We start from the raw sequence: 21,923 nt of genomic DNA, 5'->3' as shown, positions 1-21,923 counted from the left end.
AGACTTCACCTGCATTTTTTTTCATTTTTTCAACTTTGGAGATATCTCTATGTATGTGGGCAACATTTTTAGAGGGCTGGGAAAGGTTTTTTTCGAAAAAAGAATCGTCTAAACGTATGTATTTTGCTCAGAGATGAAAAATTTTCAAATAATTTGTACCCACAGACATCAATTTTTCATCTTGTTCGATATTTTTCAATATTGAGGGTTTCATACGAGGGGACCAACCTTATTTTGAAGGACGAGAGGGCATTTTTCTTGAAAAAATGGTTATCTACGTAAAAGTACTTACTCTGTTCAGAAATGAAACATTTTCAAAAAATCTGTACAGATATGAATTACTCATTTTTTGTTGATTTTTTTCCATTTTGAGGGGCTTATTGCGGGAACCAACATGATTTGGGAGACCAGGAAGGGGTTTTCTTGAAAAAGTGCTTATTCATAAAGATTCTGCCCATAAATGGAAAATTTTCAAAAAGTTTCTACATACATCAATTTTTCAATATTTTTTTCATTTTTCCCAAAATTGGGAGAGAAGGGGGGGATTGGCTCCAAACAAGAGAGCCAACATCATTGGGGGAGGTCCAATAAAAGTTTTTTCTCTAAAACTGAGTTTTGTAAGACAATTTTACCCTGGAAATGAGATATTTTCAAAATATTTTCCTAGGAATCTTTTCAGTTCAGACATTTCAAGAAAATGTTGTATTTTTATCTCAAAAATATTTTTTTTTCTAAATTTTATAAAAATGAATTTTTTAACTGAAATTACCAAAAAATGTACTCAACCACTTTTTTTGTCAACATTGCAAAAAAATACCTGTTTTTTAATCAACATTTCCAGCAAGTTTTGCTTTATTGAAAAATTAAAAACATTATTTTGGTTAAAATTTCTGGTCAGCTTTGCTTTTTTGTCGCAAAAGGCAGAAAACTGTTTTTTTTTTTTTTTTTGGTAAGAATTATTGCAAAAAGAAAAAAAAACTTTGTTCAGCAAAATCGCAGAAAAGTCTACTTTTTTGTAAAAATAACTGTAAAAAGGAACTATTTTTTATCAAAATTTATTGTTTCATCAAAATTGTTAAAAAGTTCAATTTTTAGCCAAAATTGCAAAAACTCACTTTTATGGCAAAAATTAAAATCTTTTAAAAAGTCTTGCATTTTTCTTGCAAAATCACAAAATTTGCCTGTTTTGTCAGAATTGCAAAACAAAACACATTTTTTAAAAATCAAAATTGCCAGAAAGACATATTTTTCAAAAAAATGCAGAAACCACCATTTTTGGTCAAAATATTAGTACTTCGAAGTCCCACATTTTTGTTGCAAAAAATCATGTTTCATTAAAATTCAAAAATAAAATCTTTTCATCCAAATTTTAACAAAATTATCAAAAAGTCTCGCCTTTTTCACCAAAATTGTGACAAATTCTGCCTACTTTTTTTTGTACCAAAATATTGTAGAAAAGACACATTCTTTGTCTAAATTGTTCAAAAAAGCCTGTTTTTCAAAAAATCACTTATTTTTTTCAAAATTTCATTTAAAAAATCAGTTTTTTATCAAAATCATCAAAAAATCTTACTCTTTTGCCAAAATTACGAAATATCTGACTTTTTTGTACAAACTGTGAAAACCCCATTACCAAGAATTTCCATCAAAAGAGGGTTTTTCGTCTTTTTTTTTACTGAAAAAATTTTAAATTGTCAAAATAGCAAACAGAAGTTAGGTTTTATTAAAATATCAATAAAAATATTACTTTGTCCAAATTTCCAAAAAATCATGCATTTTTGTAAAAATGTTTGATTCTAGTAGGACATACTTTTTGTCAAAATTGTCAATAAAAAGAAGATTTTGTTCGATTTGCTACAGAGTCATTTTTTAGCCGATAAATCGCAAAAAAAACTAAATATTTTTTGACGTCGAAATTTGACTAAAAACCTACTTACCTATTCTTGTTGGCCAAAATTGCAAAAAAATTTCATTTTCTCATCAAAATTGTAAGAAATGCTTACCTTCACCTTTGAAAATTTAGTTTTTGGAGAAAATTCATACAGGAGAGTGATCATTGATTGGTCCGTTCAGGGAATATTAATTCGAGAAATTGGATTCGAGAATTCAGGGGAAAAAACTTGAAGGTTACACAACTATTCATATTGGTAGAAAAGTTCAAGCCCAACAAATTTTGTTTACTTTCATTTTTTACATAGGACCTCTGATTTTTTCCAAAAATCCATCCTGTACGAAAAAAAAATTCAATTCAATATTTGTACCAACATTTACCATAAGATTCCTCAATTGTACATTTTGATTAGTTCTTTTCTAGGAAGAGATAATTCTATTCACACTTGGAGCAAAAAAAAAATCTTATTAAAGGATTTTTCACAGTGTAGCCAAAAATGAATTTTTTTAGGTCGATTTGAAAAACTAAGGCTGTATTCGTGTTCAGCCATACTATTTCATGTGTCACACGAATGAAACCATTTTTTTTGACTTTTACTCCTTTTGGGGAGGTGCTGGGGGCCGTGTATGGGGTCCAATCAAAAATCTGACGTCGTATTCGTGTTCAGCGTCGCCAAAAACATACAATTCGATATATCACATGCCCCAGATTTTTTTTGAAAGTTTTGCCCAAATTTGGGGGAGGGGGTGCTCCCTCACCATTAAAAGATCCCATCTCGAAAATTTAATATTTCGAAAAAGCATCAAAAGGTACATCTATGGAAATTTTTTCAGAAATTCGAATGGTAGCTCTCACTTACAGCATCATTTTGAAATTTGTACTTTCAATTCGAAAGTTCAACTTTTAATTTTTGAAAATTGCAAAATACTTGAAAAGTTCAAAATGCAATGCCCTTTCGAACTGTGAAATCAGTTTTGATCAAAGTATCATAGTTTTGGAAGTATACGCTGCTGAAGTTAAGTACCTCGAAACAATGTGAAAATAATTGAAGCCCCCATCCACCCCGAGGGGGCTGGGACCAAACTGATTGCGGATTTCATACTTATTCGATGGGTAGACATTGTAAAAAAAAATTGAACGAAATCGAAGGACATGAGGTGGAATGACCCTCGAAAAATGGGCATCTGAGCTAAATTTCTTTGTATTGACGCGTAGAGTAGAACAATAATCTATCATGAAATTGCTTTCGACAAAATTATCGAGCGGATGACCCTATTGAGACCTGACTTATTAGGTATTTTGATAAACAATTTCCACATACAAGGTACGGGTACAAACGTATGTAACGTATTAATTGAACATTTAATTTTCTCAAATAGGTAAATATTTTTGTTTTCCAATTTCAATTATTAAACTACGACTGAATATTCCGTTATTATTGGGTATCGGCAGCGGCGTAATTCCAAAGTAAACAGAATCTCGCGTAGGTTTTTTTTCGCGACGACGAAAAAACTGTTTACACGATAATATCGTACCTCAGTACTCTTAGTCATCTTATATTTATTTTTCTCCAAAGTAGGTACAGTTTCATACTTCCTGCGTCGTTTGACGTTTATATTTTGATGAATCCTTGAAAATCGCTGCAGCGTTTTACCGAGAACGAGAAAAAAAGCAATACTCACATTTTGTAAAATTCCATTCATCGAATATCCGCAAGGATCAAACAGATAATCGTCTATTTCCATGAATGGTATCAACTTATCGATTCCGCAATGCTGCAAAAAACGAATGACAAACGCGAATTACGCAATTTCAATAACAAACAAAGGTACCTATACTCTTCTACGAGTATGTTCTAATAATTAATTCAAACTCAGCAATAAAAAATGAAAAGAAAAACATTTCAACGACGTTTATAAATAGAAACCCATTCATAACGAGGAGGAAATCGTGTTAACGTACCTTGGTCACTTCGGCAGCTGTAAAGAATTTGTCTTTTCTAAAATTATTCATGACTTTTTCATCCAAATCAGACATTAGGATTTCAATAGTCTGATCTGGCTCGTCGACCGATGCCTCGTCGCTGAAATTGTTGTTATAGATTTCTTCGGCATGTAGCGAATAAAGGTACCATCGATCGTCTCCGTTATCGATACAGTATCCAATGCCCTCTGCATTTATCAAACGGTTTATTTCTTTTTTCTTATTTGAGAGGTTTAAACCACGATACTTACTACTTTTGAAACAACTGTCCAAAAACGCCACCTCTTGCTTGAAATCCTTATAGATGGTATGCTGGATGTGAGGCCTTTTGAAGTTCTTCCTCGAGTAAAACACCTTCTGTAAATACGATTAGAAAAGTCGTTAATATTTTGTAGATGAATTTCGATGCTTAATTTTTATGAAGGCCTACGATTTCCTATAGCCTCACTCTAGGCGAGAATTAGAGAGCTATACGCCCTTTTTGGATGCATTTTAAACCTTGTATAGTAGTCTTACGTGGAGAAATTTTGCGCGATCAGCAGGTTAAAAGCGATTTTATGACTGAATTTTATAATCTTATACATATATTAGGAAAGAAATAAACCAGCGTTGTTTTTCAATGCTCAGTTACTCATCCCCCCCCCTCAAAAAACAATCCAAAAAATTGTATCTCTGTAATTACGCCTTCTATCGAAAAAAAATACATAATAGAAACATTGCTATCATTTTTAGTTAAAAAGGAAAATAACTCCCCTCCAGGTGCTCAATAACTCTCCACATTCAACTTTTTACGATTTCCATCAAAACTATGACGCCAAATCGAACCTGATTTAAGAAAATAAAAGCTGTTCAGAATCAATGAATATAGAAAAACATACATCAATATAAAATTTTTTTTCAAGTCTAGGATCATAATTATAACCTTCAAATGGCACATGTGCGACATCTTTCCATCGCACGTGCCAAATCTATACCTCTCAGGTCATTTGAGAGAGGGCCTAACAAGTAGTCTAAAGGTTGAAAAATGCAAAAAATGGGTTTAAAAATAGATTTTTGGTTTTGAAGAAGAGTCAGATAAATTTAGGTTTCCTAGGTCAGCAGAAGAGAAGGATGAGATACCTGCAGGCTGCTCTAAAGGTTGAAAGATGTGAAAAATGGCTCAGAAAGTTACTTTTGGAGAGGTCAATTAGGGTCAGAACTTCAGAAGGTCAACGTATTCAAAAGGCTTATTTAGGATACCCATTCTAAGTAACAGGGAATTTGGACCACCTACCTCATTGGAGAGGAGAAGGAAATACCTGCAGGCTGGTCCAAAAGTCAAAAAAAAGAGAAAAATTGTTATTTTCACCTGTTCAACTGTCTAAGCTATTCATCTTGAACTTGGTAAAAGTATGAAAGCTAGAGATTTTTTGATCATTTTTAGTTGTTTTATTGCAGAGAGAAACATGCCTAAAAAAATCATTTCTGATAACGCTGCACAATTTTAAAAATTTAAATCGTTCATTGATCACGTTTGGAGAGAAAATTTAAAAAGGAACAAGGATTTTGTTTTCTTCCTGCTTGAAAACCACATTGAATGGAAGTTCATTCCCAAAAATGCTCCCTAGATGGGAGGTGTCTACAAATGTTTAATTTTGTCAGTGAAAAAAATGTATCAAAAAAATCAGTCTCTGGTACGCTCAATTTTGAAAACTTGAAAATAACGTTAAAAGAAATTGAAAATGTATTAAACTCAAATCCCACTCTTGTATGTGTCTGGTGATCTCAAAAACATAATTACTCCAGCTGTCCAGCTCATTTCATTTGTAATCAAAGTAACATTTCAGTTAATACATACTTACAAGATCCAAAATTATCCAACATTTGGAATTCTTGTAAAAAAGTTCTACAGTCGTTTTGGACCACGTGGTATAAACATTATTTTATCACATAAAAAAGAGAATTCGACACAGAGAAATGCTGTTTGTCCAGGGCTGTAAGGTAATTTATGTCGGTAAATTATGGCGGTATTTTACCAAAAGTTTATTACCATATTCCACTGTAATTTACCAAAAAGTGAAATTAAATGCTTTTTTCAACTTTCCTTTACTGATTTGAAAATTAATACCAAAAATTTTCCCTATAAGTTTCCAAAAACTTTCCATGGAAAATTCCCTATAGTTACCCTACTGACAAGAAATACACGGTCAATTGAGTAAATCTGAGACTGTATTTTTTGGTGAGTTTACGCCCGGCATAATTGCGTAAACGCAGTGTGGAATTGTATTTTTGAAAGACCCCCCCTAGAGTGTGAGATGGCATAAACGCAGTGCGGATGGAGTAAAAAAAACAGTATTCAGGTAGAACATCCTGACAGCGGATTTGAAAAAACGTGGGCCTAATAGCTGAAAAGTCAGACTAAAACGTGTATTTCTTGTCAATAGGGTAATCTCTAACAACACCTAACAGATGAAATTTTACTTCAGGAGCAGGTCAGAAGTTCAGAACTTTGAAGCCAAACTACAAATAATTCTTCATATCCAAATTGGTAAAATACAGTAAAATACCATATTTTACAGGCAAATAAATTAATGGTAATTTAACAGCCCTGTGTTTTTCATATACCCTGAGTAGGTAAAGCAGCACTGATAGAAGATAACTCTTTGGGAAAATAGAGATTGGCTGTTATTGATCAACCAGGCCTGGGCCCACCCACTGAGTTACCGAGAAAATCTCAGTGGGCTGCGACATACGAGGTCTGGCAACTAAGTTCCGGGAAGCCATTCTGAGAGGAAGAAGATGCAACACTGGAGTGTTCGCGAACACGTTGTCCAGTAGATTGGACCTTCCTTTAGTAATGCTCAAAGTTTCAATGCCGTAGGTTGTTCCGTTTTTTTTGTGCGTATTTTTCGAGTGTAACTTTTGCTAGGACGCCGTGAAAAGGAGGGTTGCAAATTACTTCTTGGAGGAATGGTCACCTCCTCAAGACATCTTAGTGTCTTCTCACTATTTCTACACCCCAGATTTGATTCCTAGGGACCTTTACTCCATTCTCAGTTGGTTTTTACCTGAGAATCAACACCATTGCATTTTTGAGGAGGACTCAAAAACATCCACTCAAATTTTGAAAAATTTACCTCTGAGGGACACAAAACAGGTTTCTAAATGGGAGCATTGAGTAAAAATACGATGCTTTGAGTTGAAGGAAGACCACAATAACGACTTATGAGGTCAATCTCCTTTGAAAAAATTGAATTTTTTTACTCAGCTTAGAGGACATTTCCTCACAGCTACTTGGCAACAAGAATCACATGGCCTACTTTTTGTGAGGTTTTGATCACCTGATCTTCCTCAAACATTTCCTTAATTTTTTTAACATCGTGTTTGACCTTTCAAGACATTTATCTCTCCCCCAACTCAAAATCTGATCTCCCTGACTCAAGCATCCTCCTCAAGTCACCCCTTAAAGTTTTGTGACGTGACCTCAAAAGTTGTTCACTTTAAACAGCTATAGATCCCGCAAAATTCACCCGATCGACTTGAAACTTCTAGCAGTATTAAAGGAAGGTCTAATCTACACAACAATGTGTTTGCGAGCACACCAGTGTTGGATCTCTACCTCTCAGAAGCACTTCCCGGAACTTAATTGCCAGACCTCGTATTTGGGCTGATGAGGTAAAAACTGGGACACTTAAACAATTTCTGAATGAATTTTTATGCTCAGTGCCCTGCACTTTAAAAAATGGGAGAAAAAATTTGGCTGATTAATTGAGGAGCCCAAAATCAGTACTGCTAAAATGGGATATGTTGGTGGGATGCTAAATTTCCCGTCTTGGGTCCGGCCTTGATCAACCTAATGTTGGTAAAGATGGGAATATTTGTTCAGCCAATGTTAGAATACATATTACAACTGCAAATACAGTAAAAGCTTGCTATAAAGCTTTCAGTAATAACACTGATTTCCTCCGGAGACAACCCCATTTAAACCAATGTAAAATCAATCGCAATACGTTTTAATGCTATAAAATTCAGGAGAAATCACATTTTTTTCATAATTTTGACAACAAAAAATTTTAGTGACAAAAAAGCTTACTTTCATGCAAAACATTCTCACTTTCTAAAAATTTTGGCCTCAACATTTTTTTTGCAATTTTTGCAGTTTTCATTTCTGAAAAAGTAAAAAAAAACTTTTATGGCAAAATTTTGCCAAAAAATGTGTTTTTTAACCATTTTAGTTCATACAATCAAGTGAAATTATTTTTGTTTTTGGCCAAAAAAAAAGGAAGATTTGTTGATAACCTTATCAAACTTTAATAGAAGCTGGACTACAATTATTGCAAAAAAGGTAGGTAGGTAAGTACATACATATCTGAAGTTTTTACAAAGATTAGAGTTCTAGATTTTTCGTCATAATCTTGAGAAGAAAACTGAAAAGTAAAATTTTTCATAAATTTTGGTCAGCAACTGATTACTTTTTGGAAAATTTGGAACAAAAAGGCTTTCTGAAAATTTTGACCGCAGAAAACAGTTTTATAAAACTGACATATTTACTTATAATTATTATAACAGAACTCAAAATCAGAGTAAAATTTTAAATTTTTTCATTTCCAACTGGAACAGTTGTTCAAATTCAAAATAAAGTTCACGTTTCCACTTCTATTATTAATTACGCTCATCAGCGTTAAAACAAGACTTTTGCTTATAACACGTTTCAGCTTAAAACACTTTTTTTTCTAAGTCCCTTGAAGAGCGTTATAACGATTTTTTAAATAGGTATTAATTTGCCAGTTACATTTGCTTTCTTGTAAGTTGAAATGTTCTCAAGTAGTATTTTACTGTTCACTATTATCGGTCACTTGTGCCTTTCTTTCTAAAAAATTGACTCAAATTATTGTTTTGGTTAGATAAGTTATTCCACAGTAAATATTGATGAAAATAATGAATTGTGTGAGTCAAATTTTTAACCTCTAAGGTCAATAAGCGGAAGCTGCAATCTGACTCAAAAATCATAAAATTTGGGATAATAACCAAAAAAAATGAAACTTTTTCAACCAAAGAAGTTAATCAAACATGGTTAGATGGTTGAAACCTCAAAAATGCACACGTGTGGCATGTTCTAATAATATCAAAATGGCCCAATTACTGACCTTTTGGGGTCAATTTTGAGGGCTAAAAAATAAAAATTGACGGGTTTTTGAAAAAATGACTTTTTTGTAATTTTCAACTTTGATCCTTCCCACTTCACTTTCAACCTCAAAAGGACCCCTATTTCAAAAGTTCAACTTCATTGCTCATTTTTTTTTTTTTGAGTACGGTCTAAATTTTGATTCAGTCATAAAATCACTTTCAACCTGCTGCTCGCGTGGAATCTTTTTTTCTTCCTAATGCGACTACCTATACTATCGATTAAATATTGAAAAACATTATTGTTTTTCTACCTTTCAACTTCACTTTTGACAAGATTCTGCGTATAAGTTTGAAAGGTATAGTCAATACTTTCAATATTTCGAATCTTTCCCCGGGAGAATTTCGGATGCGTCAGTGACATACCATAAATCAATAATTTCTAAAAGTTTCCAAGAAAAGAACTCGTCATTGAATTACCACAAAATAACCCACAATACTGTAGGATTGGCCACTTGAACAGAATTTCTTTTTTTTATACTGTATAAATGCATTTGCCACTTCAAAAACACCCATGAATAATTTTTCAAATAATCTGATTGCTCCGAATGTTTTTACTACATACTAATTAAAAGTACTAGGAACTCAGATAAGACAGTTGAGAATATCGCCTTATATGTAGTAACTAGTAACTAATAAGTATGCGAACACTCTGGTGATTAATTTACCAACTAATTGGTACATCTACAATATGTACAACCGATCAAAGTCGGATGTTCATCTGGGCGCATCTTCTCCCTCTCGCAATACACAATACCGAGAAATTTCTTAACTAGTAAAAGTCTTCATTATAATATTGAGGGCTATAATTTCAATCTGGTTATTTCCACTTTACGGTTCACGCACCAAACATGACCAATAGAACAAAAAAAAAACTGGTTCTAATTGTACAATGATGGTATCGATCAGCACCAAAAAAAAAGGTGAAAAAAACAACAAAATTTCATCGGCGAAATAACCAGTCCCAATGTTATACCCCTCAATTTATTTCACCTTCGAGACTTTTACACATGGAAGCGAATTTTAAAAGCTAACATTACAACATGAAAAAAATGGTAAAAAAAAGAAATAGGTATATATCTTAATACTCAGTGTTTTTAACGCGTTGAACTTGCAATTTTTCTTTCTTATTTCCCAAATACACGCTCTATAGTATCTTGAAAGTAACTCGGACCGTCGTAGTATATGGCCTAGTGCCGACGAAAGACGAATCAATACAATCAATAGGTAATTAAGTAGGTAAAATTAAATTTCAAATTTCAAATACCAGATACGAGTTAACTCCACAGTATACCCGCCATTGCCAAAATACACATTGTATCAAGCCGGGTTTACGTAAATGAGTTAGTTTCGTGCATGCCACAAGACAGGTAATCTATGTTATTATTGTGGTATGAACAGAAATTTCATCACGAAGATCATCGATGCATTTATTAGGAACATATTCTGCGGTATAGTAATCAATTTTCTCTATATACGTTTAGGTAGAATGGGAGAAAACTATGATGAAATGTTTATTAAATTTACCAACCAAAAAAACTCAAATTTTTGAATTTCATTTTGTCAACTTTAATATATTGAGACTTGAAATTTCGTCACAAAAAAGTACTAATGATTAGATGAAAAAATCGAAAATTGATTTGTACCAAAATCAACCCTCAAACTCCCTTCCCTGAAATCGATTGTGACCATTTTAAATCCAATATGTGATTCGTCTGTCGAGTAGACTATGGTGAATCACCACCGTTGTAAACCCCCTCCCCTCAGGCCCTTCGTCTCAAGAAGTCTGAGAGAGAAAGTGTCCATGTTTCTTGAAAGCTCTACTTCTTTGATTTTTCTCAACTTCTCAATGTTTTCCAAATCAACTTTTCTAATTTCCCACACAAAATACCGGAAGAGCAGGGGACAGGGGTCAATTTTTTTAAACGGCATCGATGATAATTTTTGACAAATTTATCTAAAAAAATGTTGGCAGGTTTTTATGATGGTAGGTCAGGGAGGGGGGATGTGGTCGAATCGAAAAACTAAGCTGATATTCGTATTCAGCGCTCCCAAAAACCTAATAAACCATATGTCACACAATTTTTTTCAATTTTCAGAAAATTTAGACAACCAATGGAGGGTGCTGGAGGGGTATAATCAGAAAAATAAGTACATATTCGTAATTAGCACTCCCAAAACCCCAATAAACCATATGTCACGCGATTTTTTTCAATTTTCAGGAAATTTTGGCGACCAATGGTGGAGAGGGGGGTGTTGAGGGGGTCTAATTAAAAATGAGTAGATATTCGTATTTAGCGCTTTCGAAAACATATAAAACGATATGTCACACAATATTTGACATTTTGTTACATTTTGACCAACTTGGGGGGAGGGGGTTCGTGACCCACCCCCTCCCTCTTCTCGACAATCAATTACTCAAAGCCCATTTTTTTTAAGCTGATAAAAATGTGCTTCTTAGATTTTTTTAAAATTTTATATTGTATTTTTCAAATTTGGCAAGCCTTTTGAAATTAATCTTTCAAAAAAAGTTTAACTTTGAACTTACTCCCCCCCCCCAATCTTTTAAAAACCCATCAAAATTGGTCGTTTTCAGTAAATCTGAAATTTTTAGCAAAATTACAAATTTATTCATTTTTTCTGAACTGTCAACAGACATGGAAATTTGATAAGGAGAGCTGAAAACTTGGTTTTGATCTCTTTTCAAGATACCAGACCAAGTACATACGATAATATCCCAAACAAATGCATCATTGATTCCTGTAATGAAATTTTTTCCATAAACTAGTCAACTTTTACATAGATTTCCTGTCCCAATACAGTAAAAAAAAAAGTACCATAGTAACACTCTCTCACACCTAGAACGTGCACAAAGGGGAAGAGAGCAAACTATTTCGTTTTTTCATAGGTATAATATGCTACATAGATAAGAAAAATAAGTAGGTACTGTATAAAAATAACACTAACCTGTACTTCGTGAAAGCCCGAGTAATGCTGTACCAAAATCAATAGCAATTTAACGCATTGCAAGGGGGTTGTAGTGCCACAGGTTTTTAATATAAACCTTCTTTGTGTCACGAACATGCTACTTTCACTATAACAGAAACAAAGAAAAGGAAAAAAACTTCATTTCAGCGTTCGTTCTATTGTACATGAGTACAGCTTTGAGACTTAGTACTTAGGTAGGCTATTTATGTACGTATAAATATTCTGAAACGATGGCAATTTTTTTTTTCTTTTTTTTTTCTAAATCAACAATTACTTAAAATGGTATTAATGGAGTAACCGCAAGCGTGACCTTACCAATATTGATTTTCTTGGCTTAAGTCGAGCTATTCGTACATGCTACCTACGCCTTCTCCATACAGTACCAGTGAATACTGAATACATACCTCTGCTGTACCTACTGTAAGGATGAATGTATCGATTAAATTTTCATCTCTCGTATATAGAATGCTTTTGTTATTTTAATTAGCGTGTATGCACATGCCCTTCACGAGCCGGTGTATTCATCATACATATACTCGTATAGCTGACAGTAGGAAAATTTTGCCTGCCGTTTCTATGGTATTCGTTTCACAGGTATAGTAGATTTTCTATAGCTGTAGGTTTTTTTTTCTGATTTTAAACCCATAATAACCTATAGGCTTCGAATGATGTAACAGATTTGTGGTAAATTACACATTTGCACGGATTCCAAAACGATTTGATAGGTTTGAGCATACAAAAAGGGCCGTAAAACAAGGGGATCAGTTATCGCTTATCAGTTTTTGTGCAGCTGTTGAAGAAACTATCAAAGGATTAAAATGGGAGATGGGAGAATAGGAGGATCAAAATCTGCGGGCAAAATTAAAATAACTTGAGGTTTGCTGATGATGTGGTCCTAGGGGCTAAAAACCCGAAAGAGCTATTAAAATGATCTCAGAGCTTCAAATGGAATGTCAAAAAGTAGGACTGATAATGAATGCTTCCAAAACCAAGCTTTTGTTCAAAAGTTCGGAATTGAATGGCATTACCATCGATGGTGAGCAGTAAGCACTTTGAAAACGTTGCATGCAGTAACAAAATACCTGGTTCTGGGTCAAATTATTTCATTTAAAAACAAAATGGAGACAGTTTTGTTATTCTAAAAGGAAAATATTCAAATAAAATCAAAACTGAGATAATTAACATGTGTCACGTGTGTGTTCTTGATATAGTTAATCTCGTTATGTACCTGAGGTCTACGTGATACTAATTACTCGGATGGTAGATGGATTAAAATCCCTCTCTATGAAGAAGTATCGTTTCACCGTAAACAGCTCACTCAGATATAATAAGAAAACGTCATCGTAATGAAATAAGTCGCGAACTGATAAACAATTGGTCACAAAACGGTAGAAAATTGTTTATTATGATTATAAAATCAATAGAAACTTATTATAAAATAAGAGAATAAATACGACAATCTTTTAAGAAGAATTGTCGTTTTAACCCGATTAGAATTAACCAAAGAATTAGAATTGAATCTTATTTGACGCGATTATGCCTTTCAAGTCCGGAGTTAAAATACATAATGACGATGTCAACTTTGTAAACAAGACAAGTGTATTGTTTACAAAGCTGACTCTCAAGTTTACTAGCCAATAATTTGTATAATATCACGTATACAAACCAGGCCAATATGACACCTCTCATATGCCCCTCTGAACTTTAATCCATACGAATAATTCGCATGGGAGAAAGCTCGGAAGAACACAAGAGTCGCCATATTGTACTGGCTGTATACGTGGACCACGTTACCTCTCCTGCCCCCCGCACTTTCTCATATGAGAAGGATACGTATTGAGACAAGAGAGTAAGTATTAAAGATAGGATTCTGGAACATCCACAGCATCCACTCTCATCAATCACCCCACACAAATCACCAAAAGCAAACCGACACCTCGGCATCGGATCACCCTGATGACCGTGCAAGATGACTGAGTGACAGCAGACACTGAGGGGTCCAGTCTCCAAAAATGGAAAAAGTGGTCGACGATATTGGCTAGCATCTGTAGTCATCTTGTTAAATAAGGAAAATTTTGACACAAATTGGCTATGTGTGGAGACAAATGTATCCACACAGACATAATCGCGTCAAAAAAGACATAGAAGAGAAAATAAAATAAAAAATAAGGGCACTGGATCATAGGTAAATAGAATAGACGACGAGATAAAATTTTTGAAATTACAATATGAAATTGTCGTCGTAAAAATTATAAGTTATTATTCTAAATAAGAAATAAAAAAAAAATCAAAAAATGAATCTTCCAGTGCGATAGCAATTTGGTTTATGATAAACGAAAGAAAATTATCGTATAGAATATATAAAGTAAAAAAAAATGGTCTTGCGAGAAGGAAAAATAATAGGTAAAAAGGGTAAAAAACTTCTCGTAACAAAAATATCAAACATAGAAAAGAAAAAAAAATTGTATATATGAGTAGTCAAAAACTGATAAAGAATATTAATTCTAGTCACGAAAGGAAAAAAAAATTATATAGTTATGAAAACAAAATGGTTTTGATTATTTACATAGAGATGTAGAAAATGTTTCGTGAAAAATAAAAACAAAAAATTCTAAGAAATTTCGTTGAGAGAAAAAAAAATTATATATAAAAAAAATTTAACATTTCGTAACAATGAAATGAGTTCAAAATATTTACAACTTTTTGGGAATAACCCTTGGTAATATTTACAGATTTTTGTCCAGGCGTAAGAAGATATGGTTGATGTAGAGTTTTCGATGGTAATTTTCAGCTACTTTCCCATCAGCTTGCGTTGTGATGGTAGTCGTTACGTGTATTCGAATTTTATGTATCGGCGATGGCGCAAGTCGAGCCGCTTCTATATACGTTTATTTTACATTAACCAGCCTTTAAAAAAGGATTTCTTCTTTTTACCCTGTGAACAAATAAATATTAAAATCGATTTTTCGAGTTATTGAGCGATTGCTCATTTACGATACGGAAATTTGACATGCAAAGCAAGGACATAACATGCGAAGCAAGCGTTTTAATAATTTCAATTGAAATTATAGGTCGTCGTCGTCGTCAAAGGTCTCGAGACTTTTGGGTACTAGGCCCAGTTCAATTAGAACCGAGTCCGAAACAGATGTTTCGTTCTCATTATTGGTCCATGACGAAGGATCACCTGGTTCAAGTTGGCTTTCCCAATCCCCAATTTCATGCTGGGATTGAGAAGTGTTAGTTTCAGCAGTAGATGGATTAGCACAGGTATTAAACACGTTGTGAATATAATTGACTGCCTCTAATACCTGTTCTGCGGTTACGGTTTCCTTTATTGGCGATAAAGTTTCAGTCGGTGCCGGAATAATCGGCGGCTGTAAAATTTCTGACGACGATAGCTCTTCCGGTTGTGAGATGGAGTTTGTGTCAGTGTCTGGGACCGTTGAGCTTTCTTGTATAGCTTTTAGCGACAAATTTCTATCGTCCGTAAGAGAAGATTCTTCATCTGTAGATGCTGATGCGTACGAAACTGTCGCTGGAGCTGTTAGATCCACCGTTGTTGAGAATAAGTTTAGATCGTCCGAGACAGATGTATCGGACAGTGCAGCAAACCCAGGTAATCGAGCGGTGCGATTGGCAGCGATTTGGAGAGCTTCTTCTTCGAGCGTGAGTTTCTCCTTTTTATGGGATAGACGCGGAGATGACCGAACTGGAGATTTTTTGCTCTTTTTCGATTTTTTAACCGATTTTTTCGGATTAACCGAATCGGGAGCCTTGAAGTCTTGATTTGACGAAACAGATGTTTCGTCAGCGTTGCGTTCAGAACGAGATTTTGACGAACTCCTTGAGGAATTTTTCGACGAAGCGTTGGTTAAGGTGAGATTGAGAGCGTCACATGAATTTGCGTTTTGCAATTCCTCAATAGCTTGGGCAACTTTGTTCGAGTTCGCATTAACTGCTTCGGTGTATTCGGTCACTCTCGTAATTATTTTACGCGTATTCTCAATATCTTGTTGAGTACTGGTCAAATGTTCGAGATAAGACTTATGTAACCGGTTACGCATATCGTGGTTAAATTGTTTCCTCGAATTTTCAAGGTTTTCTTCATTGTTGCTAGAGGTATCAGATGAAATCTCAGCATTGATTACGTTTTGGTTTTCGTTAATTAGTTTCATTCGTTCTAACTCTCCTTCACGGTGAATATCATGAGGTAGAGAGCCATCGGATAAATCTAGCGGATTTATGTATTCGGTTTCCATGTTCAAATCACCTGATTCGAAATAAGCTTTTTCTTCCATTTCCACATCTGACACGTGTTCGGATTGGATCGGAGAAGTTATCATGGACTCTACATTTGTAGAGATCGTCGAAATCGGTTCATTAGTAAGTGTAGGTTGGCTAGAGCTCAGTTTTTGCTCCTCGACAGGCTTCGCTTCGGTGGTTGTAGATTCATTTGAGAACAAACTTTCAACCCGAGCATCTATTTTAGCTTGTAGGTTCTGGTCGATGGAGCTTTCAGAATTTTCGACGGGTAGAATTCCAAAATGGGAGGCAGTTGACGGCGGAATATTTACGTACGGCGGTTGGACTAGACCGTGTTTCTTCGCCATATTTATGGGTACAGGTACGTAGTTTTCACGGATGAATTGCGCTTGTTGCTCGTAGTACTCTTCGGCGTAAAAGGGACCCATCACGCTCACCCTTACACGCTCCAATTGGGGCGTGTTCTTCGGAAATGGTGGAATTACTTTTACTTTCATCGTACCATTCGATAAACCATCCCAATTGGCTGAAATTACATCTGTAATTTCATCGAAAAAATGAGCATCCTGTTCTGGGTATTTTATTAGAGGCAAGAATAAAATTTCTTCGGCACCGTATGACATCACCGTGTTCAGGAAAGTAGTAAAATGCTTTCTGAAAATGTCAATTGGCATTCTCATAAATACGTCGAAGTTTCCTATCGAAACCATTAGTCGTTTTGGAGCTTTCTTGAACTTCTCGAATATTGTAATTAGATCAATGATCGACATATTGTATCGTAATGTTTCGGTGTCGATGTCATCAGCATATGTCTCTTTGCGAATAATAAATCGGGTCAGACCTACGGCATGCCCGTCTCCGACGATTGGCATGTTATGGGCTGCGATGCTTACGGCGAATTTCTCCACTCCAATTTCGCGAGCAATTGCTGTGAATTGGAGTGGGTAAGAATTGTTAGGATGCCAAGGTGCCAATTCAACTGATTCGGCACCGAAACGAATTAAATATCGATTTCGGTATTTTTGAACATTCGCGTGAGTACCGCGAACTCTGACCTGTTTATTCGGCGATGGTGTACCTGAAGACGCGGTGCTGTTTAAAGTTCGTTGAGGCGTCGATTGTCTAATTGACGGCGCTTGAGAATTTCGAGATTGTTCATTGGTCATTCTTGATCGATTCGCAATATAACGGTTATCGTAGCTTGACTGATACGTGTCATAGTTAGTCCGCCGTTGATCATACCCCGGGTGGCGATTTTCCGGGTACTGTCCGTCCAAAGGTGAATCGCGGCGATAATCGTTTGCTTGCCTGCTGTATGTTTCTTTAGGCGTAGAAGAGGTTTTCGGCACATATGTACCGTCTGCCTTTCTGCGGTCGGTTGAGCGTCTTTCATTTCTTGATCGGTCATCTCGATATTCGCGATTTTCTTTTGATGAATCTCTGCGATCGTGTGAGTTCGATTTACGATTTTGGAAAATTCTATCGATTTCTTCAAGGTATTCCGCTGAGGTCTTTTCTCTGGAACGGTTGCGGTTTGAAGAACTGGAACGGTAATCGCCTTTCGAGTTTTCGTTGCGGCTTGAGTGCGTACGGTGTTCATTTATACTACGGCTGTTGGAGCTTTTTGGTTTGAAATCACCGCTGTTTTTAGTAGCTGTAGCATATGTATTCGAGTTCGATTTCGTGGACGACGATGCTTTTGATTTTTCGTTACTTACTGTAGACCTCGATCGATCGGGTTTTGGCGAACTTGACGCTTTAGGTTTATCGAACTTAGTATCGTTGGTACTTTTCAGATTTTGTTTCTTTACCGTTGCAGGTGACATCTTCGGAGATGAGTGTACCGACGTTGTAGTGGTGGAAGTCGATTTCGCCGCCGATGATTTACTATATGTCGCAACAGTCTTCTTTGACGTGGACGGAGATGATGTAGACGACATCGTCGTTTTAGTCGCAGTTTTTGACGTAGCGATCGATGTCGTTTTAGTCGTTGATGTGGTTTTATTTGTCGAAACTGAAGGTGTTACGTTGGTAGTTGCGACAGTTGTCGCAGCTACACTTGCGTCTACCTTCGGTTCGTTTGGTGTCGGAGCTGGTGGTGTCGGTGTGCGATTGCGTACTTGTTGTTTTGCGTTAAATAGAAATTTCGTATTACCATTTGATGATCGAAAGTATGATCTTAAACGATCGGATGGAGCTTGCGGATTCCAGAATCGATTCATTTCGGCGGTCGATTGCGGTTGGAATTGCGTCGAATGGTTTGCCGGTGGTGCTACGGTTAATGCTCGTAAACCAGGTGGTCGGTTGACTGATAACGTCGAACAGATCGGAGTCGATGATGATGCAGTGTTGGTGGTCGGAATGTTTGTGAATGAGAAGTTGACGAATGAAGGAGTTTGTACCGATGGAGTAGTGGTTACATTTGTAATCACTGAATTAATCGATGATGAGTACGTAGCTGCGGATTGGGCCATTGAAGTCGATACAGTTGTGTCGACATCGATGTTTTCCAGTCTTAACAGGTCGGCTGGAGTTCTGCCAGATTGCCGGTATCTCCGTAACTCCTCGTTCGTGATCCTAAATTGCTCCCTGTACCACTTTAATTGTTGATCCATTGTTTCAACTTTACACTTACAGTTTGCTTCCGTCTGAATTAATTGTTGATGAAGAGTTTCGATTCGATTCTTGGTGATTTCGGTAGTACGTAACGCTGTCTGCAGTTGCTGATTCATCTCCAACCTACTTACTCTCATATTCGCGGGTTCCTCGAATCGCCTGACGATTGTCGATAGTTCGAGTGTTCGAATGTTTTCGAGTAAAAAGGGAGTCGTGCAGGATGGTAGTGAACATCTTCCCCATATTTCATTCTCGTCGTCGAATTTTCGAGTTTCACAGAAGCGGTCCAAGAGGCAAGCAGCGTGATATACGTGTCCGCACGATCCAATAATCATGGGTTTGTTTCCGTTGACTATACCCGTGTCGAAATTCGCTTCTGGTAACGGTTCCGGTGTTATGTATAACATTGACGCATGACATTTCTCACATATCGCATCCATGTATGTAAATACGAGCTCTGGTTCTGGAACTCTGATCGGTGGTGGTAAGAGGATGTTCGCCATTTTCGCGTAAAATTGATCTGAGTAGGAATACCTAAAGGGTAGTCGAACAAATGAAAACATTTTCGATAAAGTTTACAATTTTGCGTTATAAAATTCAATGTACAACTTTAAAAGGAAATATAATCGAATTGTATAAGTACACAGGAGATTAGTTTAGGAGTAGGTACAAAAATGTGAAATGTAGGATACACAGTAAAATCAAAATTTTGACTAATTATCGTGAGAGATGAGAGATTTGAGTTTCAACTCAGGTGAGTTGAATACAAATCCTCAATACTTGAAAAAAAATTATATAATAGGAAAATATCACATATAAAAATGAAATTTTGAAATAGAAGGAATACATGTTATTAAAAATTTATTATTTACCAGAAAAATCCAATATACTAGTTGATCTACGGAATACTGAGCCTAATAGGCTTTCATATAAAGATGGCGACGTAAATGTGAAATTAATTCGCACTTATATGTGTAACCGGCGAAAAGGAAAATTATTTCAAAACGTATCACGAATTAAATAGAAAAAATTATAACAACATAACGCGCATCGAAATAAAGATTTCAATCGTAATAAACGAAATAGTTAATGGCTAAATTATGCGAGCACAAATTAGTAAGCATAAGTACAGGCTGAGAGAAATAAAACGAATGAGCCTGAGTTCTTGTGAGAAAAGGCTTGTTGCTTTCGCAGCTCTGTTGTGATTGGCTGCTATGTTGGATAAAAAGGCAGCCGAGTATTTGTTGATAAGAAGATTGTTCGGTGGTTCAATGATTCGTAATATTTGATCGATTTGTCCGAATCTTCGATGTTTTTGGGTCATTTAAAGTCGTAAAAATTTATTTCGCAGTTTTAGATCGATACTTTGCCTTTTGCATGTTCGTAAACCATTTTCGAGAAATTTTGCTAATTAGATATTCAAATGAGATCTAATTGTGATAGCAGAAAAGTATTTTGGGAAGCCCTGGTGGTATTTCATTTGATTCCTTGCTTCGTGTATTTTCCTGGAAATGTAGATACGTAGATTCGATCATTGTTTTACGAATCCGGTGAGAAAATTTTGATTAGATTTCGAGAATATTTACATATGTAAAATATTCGCAATTTGTTGTCCGATAGCTGATCAGAAAATATACTTTGGGAAATAATACAAACAATTTTGATAACATATAAAAAATTAATAAATCATCTGTGTAAGTCTCGATTATTTTAGTTCATTTCAGGTACGATTATCAAGATATTTGTTCGAATTAATCACTCGAACGTAGCTAGCTGTAATCTCCAGTAGGATAAAACGTGCCCCTATCGATTTGATGTGTTTCAATTGAAACATATTTTCACGATGGAATGTCTCACCTCTAAAGCAGATATTAAATGAGCTAGATCGAGTATTTATCATTAATTCGAAAAAATATAATCGTCTGTAATGAATGAAATATGCGACAATAAACGGTACGATGAAATAACTGCTTCAAAATAATTTGAGTTTCAATTGAAACTATTACTAAATTGCTGTAAGGTGATAGCTATATGATTGATAATATATTGCGTTTCAATTGAGACGTAATATTATATTTTGATCGACGAAATTTAGTAAAATGTCCATTTGAAATGGATTTTAGATGTATGAAATGGTGATCTTTACCTTAGTAATTTAAACCGGACTATTTTATCTACTTTACCGAACTTGTAGTTTCATCTTTGAACGGCTGTTACTTCGCAGCATCCAAGTACCGTTGCTATGGTTACCATTCACGTGCATTTTTATCCCGTGTATTTCACTCACATGTGATCGTAGATGAACATAACTACTCCTGTTCATTCATCGTTGCTTTATCTTCTAGTCATCGATATTTACCATTATTCTTAAGTTTCTTCCTGACGTTGACCGTTGAATTTTACTCTGTTGAATATTTTTAAGCTAAAATGTTATCGAAAAGAAATACGTGTTGTTTCAAATGAAACAAGAATATTGTCTTTTTATTTGGAACAAAATAACGAAAAACATCAACTTATAACTGATAAAAACAAAACAAAATCACAGGAACGAAAAAACATTAATGATAAGTAATTGAAATATAACAAAATTCAGTCTGATCTAAGTATTTATAAGTTTCAGACTTTTATTTAGGAACGAAGATTGTAATTAATATAATATCATCGTCACAACTGCTAACGATTGATTATATAATTCTAGGGAGGTAACGTAAGATTCATGAATTTTCATCAGTATTTATTTTCAACTTTCTCATTATATACCTGAAATTATTCCTTCGTAAAATAATCTGATGAGCTTTTTCATTTAGCGTAACTTTCATCTCCCGCATTCGATGATTATTGTTTGCGATGAATTCTGTGGTGAAAGAAACTTTGATTCTGAAGTATCCATCCTCTATTTCGATTATCGGTAATTCTAGCGCACGTCGTAATTTTCGAAGCTGAGTGATTCTCATGAGGAAAGTTTGCCGCTGGGATGCGATGATTGTTACTTTTCTTCTTACTTTACCGTTCGTTTCTA

At 35.1% G+C, this 21,923-nt stretch overlaps 2 protein-coding genes across 3 annotated transcripts in view; both read right to left on the bottom strand.

Moving 5' to 3' along the window:
- The window catches only part of SamDC (S-adenosylmethionine decarboxylase), a 41,537-nt gene that overhangs the window by 1,796 nt on the left and 17,818 nt on the right, over positions 1-21,923 (bottom strand). The window contains exons 3-6 of one of the 2 annotated variants that reach the window (XM_065352057.1): positions 12,005-12,131; positions 4,126-4,231; positions 3,854-4,062; positions 3,574-3,666 (exon numbers count right to left, since the gene is read on the bottom strand). In XM_065352057.1, coding sequence (XP_065208129.1) covers positions 3,574-3,666; positions 3,854-4,062; positions 4,126-4,231; positions 12,005-12,131 — 535 coding nt within the window. Of the gene's footprint in view, positions 1-3,573; positions 3,667-3,853; positions 4,232-12,004; positions 12,132-21,923 lie in introns of both variants that reach the window. The other variant, XM_065352056.1, reaches the window with a different exon arrangement.
- LOC135836954 (uncharacterized) lies at positions 13,415-20,568 on the bottom strand. The gene is made up of 2 exons (XM_065352045.1): positions 15,334-20,568; positions 13,415-14,960 (listed from the first exon to the last, which is right to left on the bottom strand). The coding sequence occupies exons 1-2, from the start codon at positions 19,465-19,467 to the stop codon at positions 14,919-14,921; spliced, it is 4,176 nt and encodes a 1,391-aa protein (XP_065208117.1). The 5' UTR covers positions 19,468-20,568; the 3' UTR covers positions 13,415-14,918.

Source organism: Planococcus citri, chromosome 2, assembly GCF_950023065.1.
Source record: "Planococcus citri chromosome 2, ihPlaCitr1.1, whole genome shotgun sequence".
NCBI lineage: Eukaryota > Metazoa > Arthropoda > Insecta > Hemiptera > Pseudococcidae > Planococcus > Planococcus citri.
Note: the sequence above shows the minus strand (reverse complement) of the source record. Positions and strands in the feature narration are given on the sequence as shown.

Excerpts from the sequence above, each read along its gene's own strand:
- LOC135836954 (XM_065352045.1), bottom strand. The coding sequence starts at position 19,467 with ATGTTTTCATTTGTTCGACTACCCTTTAGGTATTCCTACTCAGATCAA. Across the intron at positions 14,961-15,333 it reads AAACCGTAACCGCAGAACAG|GGTAAAAAGAAGAAATCCTT; the intron begins GTATTAGAGGCA and ends ATTTGTTCACAG.